Source organism: Dicentrarchus labrax, unplaced genomic scaffold (assembly GCF_905237075.1).
Source record: "Dicentrarchus labrax unplaced genomic scaffold, dlabrax2021, whole genome shotgun sequence".
NCBI lineage: Eukaryota > Metazoa > Chordata > Actinopteri > Moronidae > Dicentrarchus > Dicentrarchus labrax.
Genome location: NW_026136701.1, coordinates 13278000 through 13296308, shown reverse-complemented (window position 1 = coordinate 13296308; position 18309 = coordinate 13278000). Strand labels below are relative to the sequence as shown.

Genomic DNA, 18309 nt, shown 5'->3' with positions numbered 1-18309 from the left:
GGAAGGAAGGAAGGGGGGTGAGTGGTTTCATTGGCCACTCGAGTGTGTGAGTAACATCTTCCGAGTCTGCAGTGGAGAGAGCTTCTCCTTGTGCTCCTTGTGTGCATCTGTCCCGAGTTTTAGTGTGCGGGTATAGCTGCTGGCAGTCAGCATCCAGCCGCACTGCTCCTGAGGAGGAGAACTGGGCTCCAGTTACTTTACCCAGACCAGAGCTATATTTTGCAGACGACCGCGTTCCAGTGCTGCATCCGAAGCGGGCCAAAAAAAAAAAAAAAGGACAATGCAGGGATCAAGTCATTAAACTTCAGGGGCCTGGAAGGGCCCCAAAACGAAGCAGCTGGGCTTCAGCACCACGGATAGCGCCACAGCAGAAGTGCTCCAGGGCAGAGGCTCCCAAACTTTTTGCGTTTAGCCAGATTCATATCAAAGCAGGAACCCAGATTGATTCTATTTTGTCTTGATTCTGTTTGACAAAGAGTTAAATGTCAATTTGAAACTACCTCTTCTCTTGTGAATAATTGTAATTGGATATCAGTTGAAAGTATACCTTTTCTTCCTGAAATGAAACTAACTCCTTATGTTGGGGCCTGTCAAGGACCTCGTGGAAGTCCCAAAACTCCACTTTGGCTTTAGCTACTTTAATGGACGTTGAAAACCAGACACTGATAGTTTACCCTCACCTGGAGAACAAACGTTACTTTTGAAAGTGACTTACTTTGCCATATGTCCACTATAAAACATGCCCCAGTAATGTGTAGTCTCAATGACACACACACACACACACACACACACACATGCTCATACACAACCAGCACTCAACAGTGTTTTGGCAATAAGCCTAAGATTCCTGCCATGTCCTCTATAGTCATGTCTCAGCAGTTCACTGCATTGCTGCTGTTGTTCACTCATAACATAACAAGATCTCCAAAGTCATTAAAAAAACATCCTTCCAGAGCCAGACAAAATGTCGTTTTACTGAGAGACAAATGCAACACCTTCTCCTGTGTCCTCCCATCATTTGCAATGCTGTAGGATCTCCAGTAGTTTCAGCTGGAGCAGGCTCTCAAATTCAGGGCAGACAATTAGAAACTCCATTAAGCACAGTTGATTCCTCTGAGGTAGTTGGACCAAAAGCAGCACGCACACTGGGATCTGTAGGACTCGGATATAAAGCGCCACCGGTCCTTATCCTGCATCTCTGTTCACTGTTAGATGAACCTTATGACCTCAATCAAAACCTTATGAGTCATCTCACAGGTGTTGACACAAAAGGATGCTATGCATGAATGCAGAAATCTAGTTCACCCTATTTGCGATGAAGCAGCGTCGGGTGAAGGCTTTGTTTGAAGTTTGCTCCATGTTTATTTCAACTTGTGTGAGCCAGTTTACAAGTCTTTTTCTGTTTGATTCTGTTTTTGAATTGTTGTGGTTCTTTTGCAAGAACTCCTAAAGCAGAGTTCCACTGTGTCTTTGCTGCTCATCCAAGACTATAAACATCATCATAAAAATATTCTAATACTCTTTTTGCAAATCTGAACTTGTCTGTCTATTGTTCGTCAGCAGTTATACATTATTCACTCAGTATAAGTAAAGCACCTATCAGAAAAAGAGGGATCATACACGTAACTTTTCAGAGGCAGGGGCCACAACCGCGGCTGGTAATCTGTCTGCACCATTCATTGCTCTTGGTGACGTTAGCTCGTATAAGATAATGTTAAGCAGGAAGAGCAGAGGGTGTTTTGCGCTCCAGATTCAGGAACTATGCCAAATTTTACCCCCTGGGGATTTCTGTTGAAAGATGTTTCTGAGTAGGCTTAAATCTTTGCACCTGCTTTCCTTTGTAGTGTCAAGTTTGCACCTGGCTATAAGTTAAATACAGTAGTTGGGGTGTCCTGTATTGCAGCAGCATGCTGGTATTGTGGGTGGCATCGTGGAGAAGCAACCATTAACAAAAGCTAATAAGATAATGTTTATTTCTTATGATGCCACTCTGATAGTTGTCATTCTGTCAGTTTCCTTGTGGCTGTTGGATCATTGTAACATCAGGTTTCATTGAAGTAACTTTTAGTTTTATTCTTTCGAGTCAATCCTGATGTCTCTGTGTGGCATTTTTAGCAGAATCAAACACCCAAAGCCAAACTATTTAGCTTTCTTGTCGAGCACCATTTATTTCAATTACTAACCTAATAGTCTTAACTAACAGTTGGTTGTCATCTCTCTGCTCATGTTTGTCTGGTTTTATGGCTTTTGTTAGAACAACACTAAGATTCGTTGTTGAAATTGTTTATTGAGTGATAAATGTTGGAAAATGATCTGTATGGATCTTGCCTGTTCTCATTTTGCTGCACTAAATCCAATTCAGATTTATTTTTGTTTTATCCCTACAACTTGGGCTTTGTGCAGTTAAAGTATATACCCATCACACTAGCTCTAATCACACAGTAAGCTGTGTAATTTGTGTTGGTGTAGTGTAAATGTGGTAATGAGCACTCTGTGTGAGCCACAGCATTGCACTTACTCTCACACATCTCTCGCCTTTGCCTCCTGGAGACTTGGCAAGATAGTTTAGCATACATTACACAATGAAAACTAGTTTCAGCTATTGTGAGTCAACACATCTGTGAGGTATCTCAAGGACACATTAGAGTGACAACCTTGTCTACTAGTGTCTCTCTGAACACCCGTGGTTCATTCTTATTCCACAAGGTGGCAGCAGGCATAAAGAAATGACTGGAAGTTACTCCTGCAGTGGTGGCATCTGAAAGAGGGGCCACAGAGATGCTGGGCTTTTGGTTTGTTTCTTTTAGTTTTCAGAGGTATTAAGTTCCGTGTACAGTGTGTGCATCATGGTACATACTTTGATCTAGCACAGTTAGACGAACTGAAAACACACTCAACACATTTAATGCAACATGTTTGCTTGATTTTTTACACATAATTCAGAATCTTTCTTCCATGAAGACAAGTGACACGCTGGGGATCAAAAAACATTTAAAAATGTCAACATCATCCTGTTTGTGTAAATGAGCGAGCCATTTTAATTGACAATTCGAATGATTGCTATATATTGCCTGCAGTGCATTTCATAGCAGCAGTGTTTTATCGCTCGTGGACGTATCTCAGCTGGGATGAAGTGAACATCAATTGTCTCTGGTAAAGGGAGGGTGCCTAGCAGATCCTCATTAGGGAATACTTTATCTTTCCCTGACAAAGATGTATGTGCTATGTCTTCACAGCACTGTACCGCAAAATCCCTCCCATTTCTGAGAAAGCTCACAAACCACCAGATTTTCTAAGAAATGTATATCACACTCCTGCATATCCGTTAGAATGATTGATGTTATATTGAAATTGCTATTGATATTTTTTATGCTGCAGTGACATATTCATTTCTACCACTCACTGGCAACTCAATAAGAATACAAAGCTAGATTAAGGGTTTTGATTTAGACTCCAACCTTCAGTTTCTAACTTTTCTTTTGCTATCTGTATTCTATCTATCTATGTATCTGTCTGTCTGTGGGAGAAGAAGTCTCTCTCTCTCTCTCTCTCTCTCTCTCTCTCTCTCTTTCTCTCTCTCTCTCTCATGCACACCCAGGGACAGACATGCAGAAACACACAAAGGGCTAACCAGGATACCAGTTTCACACTCAACACTTTCATCCATTACATCCAAATCTTATGTAAGGGGGGGGCTGCAGACAGTGGTAGTCAAAAGAAAATCGTCTCCCTCTCCCTGTCTCTCTCTCCCTCCCCGAGTTCGGTTGGAGAGAGAATGTCAAACCGAGTCCTAGAAAAAGCCTCTAAATGTTTCATGCTGTTTCATCACAGGGAAGAGAGAGGTTTTGCTGTGCTGCTGAAGACTCACGTGTTCTTCCTCCCACAGTGAATGTGTGCGTGTGTGTGTGAGTGTGGTGTGTGTGCTCCCCAGCCCATGCAATAATAAACATGAAACCAGAGGCATTCTCACAGACAAATGCTGGTACACACACACGCACACACACGTTTGCAGGACAATTTGGGGGATTTTTACCTTTTATTGTGATGAAGAAGATCACTCCATTAAATCCAGTGAAAACAGAATCATTCAGTTGGTTTGCATTTATGCCCAGATGTGATGGCAGAATAATGCTCTCTACGTGCATATACATCCATGTGTGCTCTTCCTTCCTCCTGCAAAGAGTCCTAAGGGCAGGATTTTTAAAGCTTTGGTGTTACAGTATTATTCATGGTTTGTGAAGAACTATTGTGCTGCTGGTGAAGATGTTATTTGTAATGTTTTGGTGTGTTTTTGGTGTGTCATGGGCAAGTCCATTTCATTTCCATAAGCCCTAAATCACACATACATGTGTTGTGTCACTGTCTGGGTCTTCAGTGTACCATTTGTGTTTTGGGGGGTGTGCAGAAACCTGTTGCAGGTAATCCTTTTAGCCAGATTGAATATGTTCTTTATGGCATGTGTGGGGTGCCACGGGGGCTTTAGAAAATAAAATGCGCGCTTATGTCCCGTTAAGTATAAGCTATGAGGATAAGAATGTAGTAGCCTATCAACCAAAGCTGATTAAGATTTATCTTTTTCATGCACACTGCTCTCAGAACAGTTCACTGCGGCCCCCTTGCTCCCCGACGTGCCCCTGAAAACTGGCTCGCAACTTCGGATTTTAATTGTAATTCAAAGAGACAATTGCGAGATCCCCCCCCCCTTTCAGACACAGTATCCCAAAGGACTAGAAATCACGCGCACCCATTTTTCCCTGCATAAACAATCGACCCAGCATTCCCCCACTTTACCCCCTTTTTTTATGCAATACATTAGCATCTTTCCTTCCTGGAGATCATCTATCTTTACGCATGCGATCTCTCCTCCGAGAATTCCTAATACGAACCTCAATCACGTATGATTGCGTTAAAAGAGTTGAAGAGGGAGTGAGGGGGGTGAGAGAAAGAGAGAGGGAGAGGGAGAGAGAGAGAGAGAGAGAGAGAGAGAGAGAGGAGGCTAAGGACCGCGACCGTCCAGTCTCTCGCTGTCGGCGATATAACACACCGACAGCATCCATTCGGGACACGCTTGGAAATAATGCTTAGTGCTACTTTATTATTTGTGCACTACAACAAAAAGCACTCCGGCGTGTGTCCGCCTCAACTAATTGTTGCTTTTACAGACGAGAATCCCTCCCTGCAGGCTTAAATTACATCTCTGCAGCATCCTTGCAGAGTAGCCTCTGCTGCCGATTCCGTTTTTTTTTCTTCTTCCCCGGCTGCATTTAGAAGGTGCCATCGACAGAACCGGAGACTGGGCTCACGGTTATCCCGGGCTCCCGCACAGCCTCCTTTCCTGGACCAGCAGCGGACTGTCTCATTCATCGATGTGAGATGGAGTAAATAATTAGAAAAAAACAAACGAAAAAAACCAAAAAAAAAGTTAGGATCCTTCTCCAGCCAAGCACGAGGGGGTCTTATGCATGGATTTAGGTTGATGCGAATTATTAAAAAAAAAAAAAGGCGTCAGGAAGCCAGAGGAGAGAGGCTGGTGTGCAGATGAGGATTACGAAGTCGTTCTCGTCAGACGCGGCACCGTCCACCTGGAATACCTGAAGCTCTCCCATGACACACATCTGCATCAACTTATCAAGACTGTTGCATGTATTCAGGACTGATATGTCGGCCCCTGTGGCCTAGCCCGTAGGTGTATGTTTTATATGAGATCGGTCGTTGTTGATTCGAAGCCCTGAGTGCCATAAACTCGCAGCAGCTGAATTATTACACGCTACTGCCCCCCCACCCCCCCCTTGAAGAGGATGCTGCCCGAAGCGCAATGATGCCCGCCTGGACTCAGGAGGATTTTCTGATCAGGATGACATTTGGTTGACAAACCCCCCCTCGTGGAACCTGAAACACAACAAACAACTCTCTGGTCTTTTTTTTTTTTTTTGCGCCAAGAAGCTGCACCAAGATCCGACCTCCGCCGAACTAGACTCTCGGTTTTTCAGACTCGGTTCGGGGAGATGGCCGCGATCGCCAGCTCCCTGATCCGGCAGAAACGCCAGGCAAGGGAGTCGAACAGCGACCGGGTCTCTACTTCGAAACGTCGCCCCAGCCCCAGCAAAGACCCCCGCTCTCTCTGCGAGAGGCATTTCTTGGGGGTCTTCAGCAAAGTCCGTTTCTGCAGCGGCAAGAAGAGACCCGTGCGGCGGCGACCAGGTCAGTGCTGTAGTGTAGATTTTTTTTCTCCTTTTTTTTTTTTTAAACTGATGTGTGTTATGTGTGCGTATGGAAGCGGTTTTCCCCGAACCCCCCACCCCACCCCGCCCCTCTTTGGAGCAGCGGAGGCATTATACTGCAGTCAAGGGCTCCAATCTGAACCGGAGGAGAAGGTAGATTTTCTCCGCGGTGCGAAAAAAATCCACCTGTTCCATTAGATCTTCCTGTTGTCTGTCGATCCACTGCACGACACAACCCTACCCCCATTTACAGAAGAGCAGCCTGAATATATAGGAAATTATCTATATGCTGTGACGCCCCCCCCTTTCTTTTACTGCCCTGATCAGAATAATCAATAAACCTGGAACAGAACTGATGCTACTGTATCCCAGTCAAATCTTGAGTAGGTTTTGTTCCAACAGCTATATAATATATTTAAGCCTTCGATTATGCACACTTGATTTTTGCACCCCTCCTCCCCCATTCCTCCCCCCCAAACACACACACACACACACACACACACACACACACACACTCACACATACACTCTTGAATACCATCAAAAAAGGCTGCTTTAAATTGCCTAATTCAGTATAACTGTAGATTGGGGTACAGAGGGGAGATAAGTTGCACCGCAGTGCACCAAGGCTCTTTTGAGATTAAATGTTTTAATGGTAAATGTTTATTGCAGAGAGGGAGCTTTACTGCAGTGAAGGGAGGTATGGCTGTAGTGATTAAGAGCTACTCTGGCTGTATTGATAGACATAGGCTCCGTGCCTACTACACTCAAAGGTACAGCCTTCCCCTCTTTTATTCTCCTAGAGTCTGTCCGTGGCGCACAGATAACAAGCCAGCGGTGCAAGTCGCCCCTCTCCGAATCCAGATATATCTGTCGTGTGATGGACGACAGTCAGGTCCTCTCATAGTCCTGCAAACAGACTGATGAGGAATGAGGCAGGAGGACAGACAGGCATCAATTTTTAAGGCAGAAAGGGAGACAGACACCCACCCAGTCAGACAGACTAAATTAAATCCCTGTCGTCTCACAGCCTCATCAGACAGACAAACAATCTCAGCGGCAAAAACTGCCACAAAATGCCTGAATAGAGACATGAGCAGACAGACAGACAACAAGGCAGTCAGGCCTCCAGACACTGTTGGGCAGGTAGGTAACTCCTTTCAACTGACACATACATGGCCAGACAGAGAGCACATAGACAGACAGACAGGCAGACAGACAGATGCTGTATTTCCTCTAATTGATCATCTTTATATTTCTTGCCATATATTTGCATATAAACAGCCGATACACTGGAGAATTTATGAATTCTGCCTGTTTAAAAGACTGTTGTTTTTCCTTCTATTCCCCCCCCCTCGTAAGATGCACCCTCGAAACCTCCACAGGTGTCCCATAAGGGCTGCAGGCTAGGTCAGTAGCTCAGCCTCCATCCGTGTGTGCTGTGTTTCTTCTCGTCTCCACCCCATCTCGCGCCCATGTCGACTCCCCCTTGGCCAGGGAGGGGGGAGGGGGAGGTGGGGAGTGGGTGGGCTGGGGAGGGACAGAGAGGGTGGGAGGGGCGGGGGGCTTTCAACACCTGTCTGACAGCCGACGACCCTCTCCCCTGCTGACTTCTTCTTTTTCCTTTCATCCCTCCTTCTGTGTGGCTTTCTTGGATTTTTTCAAGCTTAATTTCGTACCTGTTTTTTGTTTTATTTTTTTTCTCTCGTAGCTAAAGCTCTCCTGTAGCCGGTCGTTTTTGTCGCTCCTCTGTCTCTTTCCTCTCTGTCTCTGGCTCTGCCTCTCCTCATTTTGTTTCTGCCTCATTCTCTTTGTCAGTCAATGTCGGATCAGTCTTTATCCTCGCTCCTTGTTCTTTGTCTGTAAATATGTGTCAAGTACTTCTGTGTAAGTGTAGTAGAGGTTCTTATTGTAGTGTACGTTGGTGTATATGGATATGATGTGTTCCTCCCTGTCAAACACTATATCAGAACAGGTGATCATTCACCATTTCATGGTCATGACGCCATTTGTCGACGTACCTAAATGTTTTTGTCCTTCTGTATTGGTATGAAGTAAATTTATTGACGTTTTAATGGCCCATACACACATACAAACACACAGGATGATCTACTCTATGTTGCCACTGAAAGACATTTTTCATGCACAAGCACATGTTGTACGCTCTGGAGTTCAGCCTGTTTATATCTGCGCGCACATAAACACACACAGTCCACACTCTCTCCTAAATGATAGGAACTGATGAGCCGTCAGCGACTGCTCGGGCCGCATGTTGATGCCTTAATTTATGAGTGTGTAGTTATCACATGTGATTTACTGATGTGTACACACCCATGTGCTTTCACACACATAAGCAGACACACACACACACACACACACACACACACACACACAGTCTCCTCACCCTGCCTGTGATGGATGATGAAGGGCCAGTCCCAGAAATTGATGGCCCCACTCCGGGGTTAGGTGAGTTGGGGACTCATGGTCAGGATGATGCACAGTTGAGGTGAACACACTCTAGCTGGGGGTCTCTACTCAGTTTAGTCCTTCCACGGGCTCTCTTCTCGACACACTTGTCCTCTGTACAATATAAACAGAGCATATGCACCAGTAATTATTTAATCAGTTTTCAATTAAAGACTTAGCATCTGCTGTTACTGTTGAAAACAGATCCGGCTAAAACTTGGATCTTTTTTTCTCTCTCCTCATACCAAGTTTGAAAATGCTTCTTTCTGCCAGATCATTTGGGATTTTTTTGTGCCTGACTGGAAGGCACTGACTTGCATGACCTCCAAGTCTCGTTATGACCTTGGAGGACAGTCAGGCTCACTCATATTCCTTTACTCCAACCACATACATCATGTTGTGAGCCCTGCAAAGCAAGCATTGTCAGTTTGTCAGTTACTGAATGTTTATTTGGCCACATAAAATGAAAGTGAACCGCAACTCAATTGTGACAAAATGCATAATTTGTTTCTTTTGTGAGAATAAAGAGCGACCGAGCGAGAGAATAAACAAAGGATTAGTGACATCCAGCGTCTGAGTTGCTGTCTGATTTCAATAGAGCTTGTCTCAAAATCTCTGCCATTGCAAAAACAGCACATTACTGTTCAGCAGTGTTTCATTATTCACTGTAAACCTTAAGAAAAATATGACTGTATTAGTCACATACACACTATCTCTTCTTTTATGTGCACTCAAAATGAGTGTCATAAATCTTAAAGCTTCACCTCTCCAGCTTTTCCTTGTCACAAGCCACAACCCGAGTCTTGTTTATGCTAATGGTGTCATCTGACTCTGGCTACCGTTTCTACACAAAATCAAAAGACTTGCCGGACATTAGACAGGCCGTGGAGACAGCACACACATTTTCCCTCAGACAAACAGTTTTTCACACATTTCTTTTCCTGGCATTGCCTGAGGCCAAGAGGCTTTCTTTGCCCCGAGCTAATCCTCGTTTCCACCTGCTCCCCTGAAGTGTTGAGCACTTCGAGCAGCGCTCTGGCCCGGCGCCAGATGTCACAGCCTCAAAGTTGGAGGTCGGTTCAGGGTTGTTGCAATGAAAAATAAAAGAAACTCTACAAAACTTAGGTCAGTTTCCTTTAGGTCAAGAAAAAGCACTGGAATCCTTTGAGGTGAACCTGTTGCCTGTAAAGAGTAAATGTCATTGAATATCAGTGATATCAACCCAAATATGCACAGTTGCTTCATACCAAATAAAGAAACCATTGGCATGTCAGTGTACATTACAAAGTGATTTTAAAAGGGTTTCCAAATGATGCAAATCGTTCATTTTCTGTATTAGACACAGTAAGATATTATGAGAAAGTACTCATTGATACTCATTGATTTTCTGTCACGGTGTTCCCATTGTAAAGGCCTTCCAGTCAAACAGCTGTTTACCCTATTTTGGGGATTATTTGGTACAACAGACGACTTGTTATAAACTGTCCATCATAGTCATATTGATATTCAGCTGGACTGAAGTGGTTCTAGTGCTGTAAGTTTGAGTTTTCTTTTTGTTAGCAGAGATCTGCGGAGGCTAGATTGTGCCACAAGAACAATAAGACTGTTTCAGAGTGTCATTTTTTAAATTGATGATTATAACTGAGTATTTAATTCATATATTTAGAGATTCCCTTCATAAAGTTATGAATTAATTTTGTATTTAAATTCTGCAATGCAAAAACTGTTTTTTATAGGCTTTAAAATATCTGACAGGAAAACACACCAGTAAATGCAATTTAAAGGGTGAAAAGTCTATAATTGTTGTGCTGGTACACTCCATCTTCCACAGCCAACTTGTCTTTTTTTAATTAATTAAACACCGTGCATTTTATGTTCGTGAAACATTTGTTCGTATAACATTTCAGCATTTTAAAATGCTTGTTAAGAACAGCTGTGAGTGTGCAAACACGTAGCTGAAGGCAGACGCATCAATTCTTTTGTGTGTTTTGTTTACAATTATGAGGAGGTTGCTCTGACATATTCTTGGTGGGGTTGGGGCTGTGGTTTGGCCGACAATTTGTGTGTACGCGTGTGTGTTGTGTGTATGTGTGTGTATGTGTGTGTGTTTCAGAGCCGCAGCTGAAAGGCATCGTGACACGACTGTTCAGCCAGCAGGGCTTCTACCTGCAGATGCAGCCGGATGGAACCATTGACGGCAGCAAGGACGAGAACAGCGACAACAGTGAGTGGAGCATTGTGGAAGCTGCAGCTTCCAGCATAAAACATTTAATGGCAATGAGTCACTTGGTTATATAATATATTACCAATTTTATATGCAGTGCTTAATCATTTTTAATTCCTGTATAACTGATGCCAGTCTAAAGAACGCCAAAATCAGTTTAAGATGCCCTTGTTGAATTGGATTATCGCTACAAAAAAAACTACAATTTTAAAGGGAACTACTCCACAAGGCAGAATGCCCTCTTTTCTACATCTGGTTATGCAATAGTATGCATGAGATATAACTGTAGACATAAATGTGTCAAAACATCCTCAGATGGTTTATGAATTCCTACCCAGTCTCCTCAAAATATACCTTTCACAGTAAGTAAATACAATATTTATGGAGCATCTTGCATCAAAATTTCTATCCCTAAGTGAAATTAATTCCAATATCCCTGCCCTGGTCTCTCTATGTAAACCATTTCTACTGTGTACACTGCATGATTGCAAGTGTCACATTGTTTTGATTGATTCAGCTCTGAAGTGTGTGGTTAATATTACAGCAAGAAATTCTCTTCCAGGAAAAACTCATTACCTAAAACAACCGTAGCCCCACAGCTTCCCTCCTTGTCATGGAGATCCCTGCGTGAGCCTCTTCTTTGCAATGTTTCACCACCGATCGACATTCCATAGTGGACTACCAGTGGATAAATAGTCTCCAGGGTATAGTCCCTTCCTCTCTCACAGGAACAGAAATCAGCAGAGTCTGTAGACAGTCTTCTATTTTAAAATGTATAGGCTTTTGTAACACTTTCCTAGGGGAAGTGAAGGATCAAGGAAGAGATATATGTCAACGGAGAATGGTCGCCAAAGTGATAATGATGACACTCCTAGTCTGGAGTGAAGCCAGACAGGAAACCAATCATGACCTTTCTTCTCTAAAACATCCTGCCAATCTTAAATGAAGCCAAAGCCAAAGCTGCTGGACCGTAGCAGTCATGCGGTGAAAAGAACGGTTTCTCCCTGTCACTCATCATTTTATATTTTATGAGGGGACAGATCTTCAGTGAGAACTACTTATAGTGTAAATGAGGGGTCTTCAGAACAAGAGAATTAGGAAGAAAGTTAAAAACGTGTTGCTGCCTTTTTTTTTGAGCCTCCATTGTGTCCAAGGGTTTTTGGCTGATGAGGTTTTTGTTGTATGTGAGGGTTTCCCCACCTCTAGGTAATCCTCTTGTTAAGCAGTCCCACTTGCCCAGGGATGGAGGAATGCAGTGAATAATTCAGCCACAGGAAACTAAAAATACCCCCTTCTCCATTTGTACCCAATGAATAATTCTCTATATGTGATGCCTCAAGCTCAGAGACAGTCCGAAGGAAGACACAGAAAGAGAGCAGAGGGGAGCGTGAGTGAAGTGTTTTGAGGAGAAAAATGGAGACAAAAAGCGTGAATGACAAAGAGACAGTGATTAAGAGAGAAATAGAAATGGACGTAGTAGCTTTGGTATTCAGCTCTTGCACTGATCTATTGATTGCCCGGCTAGATTATTAGAATAATAGATTACCCCCACCCTTGAACCGCGCCACCCTCTGACCTGCAGCATCCTCAGCAACAGCAGATGGAATACAGTAATTTATTTTCAGGGGGAGGTTCAGTGAAACCGATGGGATTGAGGAGCATGATGTCGCCTGCATACTAGGTGCGACCTGAGCCCAGAGTGCGTTTTCAATTCCATATTTTATTATTTGCTGTATTACTGTGCTGAATGACAACAAGTGCTGAGACAAGGACACAAATGAACAGCAAAATATTTTTTTGCAAGAGAAATGCATAACAAATAAGTAGAATTTGGCTTTACTAAAATCATAGACTTCTGAATTTTAAGACCCAAAATATTCAGTAATTTGCGAGAAGTAATAGAACAGATTGTTGCTGCAGTACGTGAGGGTGTTTTTGTGGTAAACCTGGCTGACTGGCAGAGCTACGCTTAACTAACTGCAAGGGCTATGAAACACCATTCAATTAATTAACACACATGTTCAAATTTGAGCAGCTCTTAATTTGATTGTCATCAGTTGATTGCCTGAAGTAATTACCTGCACACTCTGAAGCTCTAGAAAGATATTGCTGGTTATGAGACACCTGCGGTTTCTGGTGTTCACACTCTGCCGGTCTCTGATGCTCCTGGTTGATGGATGAGATGAAGCAAGACTTTTTTTATTAGCTGAAGACCAAGTCACTAATGTCAAGTACTTTATCAACTCTGGCAGGGAGAAGGAGTTTCACCAAAACTGAATTAAAGACTAAGACTATTAAACATTGTATTTAAGAACACGGACTGTACACTATATACCAGCACTCCCATCTTTGGATTTGCATTTCTCTGGATTTGGAGGCATGCCCTCGGCATTTGGAGTTTGGCTCGGTATTTTTCCAAACCTTTCCTTCAGGGTTCATTTCCTGCTGCGCCTGTATCCCTCACATCAAATGCACTTCCTTTAGCCTACCTGCAGGATTTGCTTTTAGCCGATTACTGCTCTACTGGACTCGCCGTTTCAAGGATTTGGCTTTATTGGGTTGTTTGAGCCCACCTTGTCTGGCCCTTTGAGGATAGAAGATCCCTGGAAATCTCTTAGCTCTGTCCCTGCACCAGCCCAGTCATGAGAGATTTGGATTGAGGCTATTAAGGAAGAGGAATCACCTTCAGAACAGTCATCAGGTACTCTAACAGCAGTCAGTGCAGCTGTAATTATGGAATCCATCAACTGCTGTAGCTGCAAAATAGAAAAGCAGAACATTTAGAAAGTAGCTGAATGACAGCACCGGTCAGTTGTGTAATATTTTGGCAAGCAAATGAGAACAGGGACGGGCAGAACATAATTATAGCAAAATAATGTACAAGCAAGCCATATTGTCTGTTTCTTTACCTCCCACTTTTCAAGCCAAGCTATTTTGGTGACTTTTTTAGGGTCCTATTGCAAGTATGACTGCTCAGAAAAAGGTAGAATATGTTTTGATAGGTGGTGGTGCTCTGGGGCGGAACACTCCTGGGTTTTAGAAATACGTGACAGAACTGTGGACAGTGCCTCTGAGAGACACTGCCAGTCATTGGAGCGACAAAGGCAGCAGCTATGAAAGGCAAATGGAAAGAAGAGTAAGGGAACGTACAGACGGGAAAGAGTGAGTTATGACGGAGAATCAGAAACAAGAGGTGATAAAAAAAGAGAATGAGAAGCCTGAGAAAACAAAATTCAAGGTACTAATGGACAGACATTCTGCCATTATAGGCCCAAACAACGGTCCCTCAAGGGTATAAGTAAGTGCAAAAGCGGCCAGTGTGTATCACCGTACCAGTGGCCTGAGGGCAGCGTTAGACCATTGGCAGGCGAAAGCAGCATGTCGATATTTATTGAGTGAAATTGAATCTGCTTGGAGGACAGACCCGTGTTGGCACGTCTCCTCTCGTCCCCACCAGCTTTATCTGATAGTCCCCATCACCACCTGCAGAACAATCATCCCAACAATACAGGGAGCCTGCAGAACGTAAAGTGTCCTCACACCTTCACCAAACCGCAGCCCATGAAAGTCACAGCTCAGTCCTCAGATTCAATGGAACAGAGGTAACTAATTCATTCGTAGGAGCACTAAGTCGAATAGAATAAGACTTGTTGTTTACAGAATCTATAAATCTTCTTAGATGCCAAACATCTTGAGACCAACGACAGTGGCTAGTGGCGTCTGACATACTAATTTTAGATTTTTTTTACATCCTGGATAGCTTACAACCATTTCGGATATTTCACATGAGAGATTTCTGTCTGTGCTGTTTTGTCAGAGCTAAAGGGGTTGTTTGCAGATTTTTTTGCAGGGCCACTAAATCTGATCAAACCACATCAACACATTCCTGATGGAGCAAATGATTATTAGTGTTACGTTTTGATTAAATATATAAAAGTTTTTTTTCTGAACTAAAATTTTCACAGTTAATTATTTAATCATGATTATTATATGTTAGAGAAAAGTTTTTCTTTTAAGATTGGCACAAGGCTCGTTTCTCTTGGAATAGCGGCTCGCTAATGCCAGTTACGTCAGTTCAAGCCAGAGCTTATACAAAAAGTAGTGTGAAATTACTTTATATACTACTATAGGTCATCCTATGCTACTTTAATGATTTAATGATTATGACTTTAATGATTTATCATTAATGTTTCACTGTCACGCTGACGTGCGTCAGTGTTCCCGTTGTCCATGTCCTGTGCTGTTCACTTTACTGCTGACAGATAGCCAAAGAACAGACATCCGAGGCTGTCGTGTCTACAAGAGTTAAGTGAAAACTCAATTGTCCTATTCTGTCCTTTCTGTCTGATGTCTCTCCTTTTTCCCTGCCTCTTTGTATCTGTCTGACCCACTCTCCCTCCCTCTCCCTCACTCTGTCCACTCTGCAGCCCTGTTTAATCTTATTCCTGTGGGTCTGAGAGTGGTGGCCATCCAAGGAGTGAAGAGTGGCTTCTACATTGCTATGAATGGCGAGGGCATGCTCTACAGCTCGGTAAGGCACAACCCCTTGCACCAGTTAGACACTTGTTAGGTCGTGCATGTGTTTGTGTGTGTGTGTGTGTGTGTGTGTGTGTGTGTGTGTGTGTTTGTGTGTTACAAGCATGTGTATTTGTTCATTTACAAGTGTTGTGTTTTGTTCAGTTTGTTGTCTCTTTTAATATCCCACTGCAGCAAAGACTCAGCCCTTCCAAACCCTTTCATCTCTGCTCTATTCGAGAGCTCTTCAGATGTGCCTTTGTGTTACTGTGCAGCACTTATTCCCCCCCTTTGTTGTTGAAGCAGCACTGTGCATGTTTTACATTTAATTTGACATCAAGTTCAGTGCTCAGCCCTTTTTAAAATTGGTTCTCTTCTTTTAAGGGCTACTATCGGAGGCTCGTTATGTAGCAGCTACAAACAGAGATTCCTCTGAATTTCTTTGTCTTTTGATGGAGATGATGTGTCTTTGTTCAACTCTCATCCTGAATTCTATTCAGGATTCTCACTGTCATGAAAGGATACTACACCGCAAAAACATACTTTTTATATCAATGCAATCTGAGCTGTGAAATGCTTTCACTTGTTTCAGGAATTTGAATAAAGTATAATTTTTCAGCCAAATGTACTGCATGATTATAGAGGTCCTGCACTTCCCTTCAAAAAAGTAGAATTATCTCACCACATTAGCACCGCATCCTTCGGGTATTTAAAAAAAAACACATCTCAAGACTCAGTGGGGGAGTAAATATTGTGAAGACGGATGTTTTATTTGCAGTGTAAGATATGAGAAGCATATAGGCTAGTGTGGGTAGCAGATGCAGGGGCGGGGGTGGACACAGTCACAGATGTCAGTTGGAGAAAGCATTAAGTGGTAGCTGTTGAGGATGAAGACATGCTTCTGGAGCACGTTTGTGGAGATGAGTTGCAGTGGGAGAGAGAGAGTGTGTGTGTGAGAGCTAGAGCATGAGAGAAATGGGGTGGGGGCATAGGCATAGATATAGAGACATGAATATATCCCTAGTTGGCATGGTTATATAACCTCCAAGTTTCATGGTTCCTAATCCTGTTGAAGATAGTGTTACAGAAAAAAGAAGACGATGGGAGGGCTAAGGTAGCCACAAACCTCTGCTGGGAGAGTTTGTGATGGCTGTCTCATAACCAGACAGCTATGATTAATGGCTGGCAAGAGCTAGAATTCACAAACTGCCCATCAAACTTTTTCTTTCTCAAAATACTCATAAAATCCTTGAAGGACAGGGTGTGTCGGGTTGCAACTTACATTTATTGATAAGGGAGCCGCTTTACTGCGAGAGAGAGACGGGAGAACATTTCGAAATAGACCAGATAAATGGCATGGATGCTGCATTATTTTTTTTTTAAATGTGCAAAGTCAAGAAAATTCAGTGCCATTGTTAAAAAAAAAAAAAACATTCTCATTCAGTACAACTTGAACACAACTCAGTGCCTCTGCAGATGTATGAGCACTCACAAGTTCAGAGAAGGACGTACGATAAATGCGCAGGCTGTTATGACTCACCCAGGTAGACGGATTCATTCATAACTAAAGGCTCATAAACAAGCGCCCAATTCACAGCCCTACTAAGAGGCTTATAATAACCCTCCACCCACCTATCTGCGTCTAATTAAAGTTTAATTGTACCCAGACAGCAATCTTTTAATTTATTAAATTGACTCCATGTTGGGGGATGCTGTATGACCCCCCATATACACCCATTCTTGATGAAATCATCATTTGTGTCAGAGTACAGGACTATTGTTAGTTACAGATGATTCAGTACATCAGTGTCAAACAGCCTCAGCCCTGACAAACATAACTCTCCGTGTATCATTTTAATCATCATTTTTATGGTCGGAGGAACACATTTTTGACCTTTTTATCGCAGGGAGAGTGGGAGTTTGTCAGAAGGCAAGGCATGTTTGCAGTAACATTCGAAAGGCCATTTTAATTAAAGCCCCAAAGTGAATACAGTCTCTAGCCATATGGAGGAGGTCCAGTTTTCTCAGATGTGAAGCATGGGAAATTAGCATGCATTGGTAAGCAGAATGCGGGTGGTAGGCTGGATCACAGGGAGGCTTATAAGCCTTGGAGAGTCACAGAGTGCTCATAAAGAGGCTGTAATAACATGCAAACCATTGGATGAAAGCACGCATCGCCTCTGTTTCTCTCTCTCATTTCCATTATTTACCAGTTTTATTTACCAATACAGATTATGTATGTGATAGTGTGAGAACTAAGTGTTTCTGGAGGACTGTAAGGGGGAACATTTTTGTTCTTTATTCACACTTTTATGAGAGCTCTCATGGTGCAATCAAAGCTATAAAATAAGTCCTTCACTTTCATTTCTCATACTTACTCACATTTACTTTTATTATTATTTGTCCCGCTCTTTATCTTAGTTCCTCACCTCCCTATCTTATTTGCTCTTGGTCTCCTCCTTCCTTATCCTTCAAGGTCTCCATTACGGTCTTTTGCCTCTCCAAACTATAAAGTTTCTCACTGCTTGTTTTGTTGTCTTGTTTAGTCTTCCTAACATCTGAGAGCAGAGATGCACAGCTCTCTCCCTCGCCCCCCTCCTGGGAGATAATTACTGAGGGATATCCTCCTACGTCTCTAACTCTCCCTCGTTCTTTCCCTTTCCCTCTCCCTGCTTCGTGTCTTGTTAGTCAGGAAATGCAACAAGGTTTGTCTTCTGTACGTTGATGAGATGATTCTGCTGCAGTACAGCTATGAGAAGCCTTTCTCTGTAGTCTTTCATCTAGGTGTCACGTATCTCGCCATTTTTTTCTGGTCATTTTACTATTACTGTTGATCATTTAAGTGGAGCTGATGTAGCCACGGGTGAGCAGGGTGATAATGCTT

The 18309-nt window shown here is 43.0% G+C and overlaps 1 protein-coding gene across 5 annotated transcripts in view; it reads left to right on the top strand.

Moving 5' to 3' along the window:
• The window catches only part of fgf12a (fibroblast growth factor 12a), a 36909-nt gene that overhangs the window by 8597 nt on the left and 10003 nt on the right, over positions 1-18309 (top strand). For 2 of the 5 annotated variants that reach the window (XM_051405208.1, XM_051405198.1), the window contains exons 2-3: positions 10800-10910; positions 15338-15441. In XM_051405208.1, coding sequence (XP_051261168.1) covers positions 10800-10910; positions 15338-15441 — 215 coding nt within the window. Of the gene's footprint in view, positions 1-3; positions 6202-7582; positions 7631-10799; positions 10911-15337; positions 15442-18309 lie in introns of those variants that run through there. The other 3 variants (XM_051405180.1, XM_051405179.1, XM_051405188.1) reach the window with 3 other exon arrangements.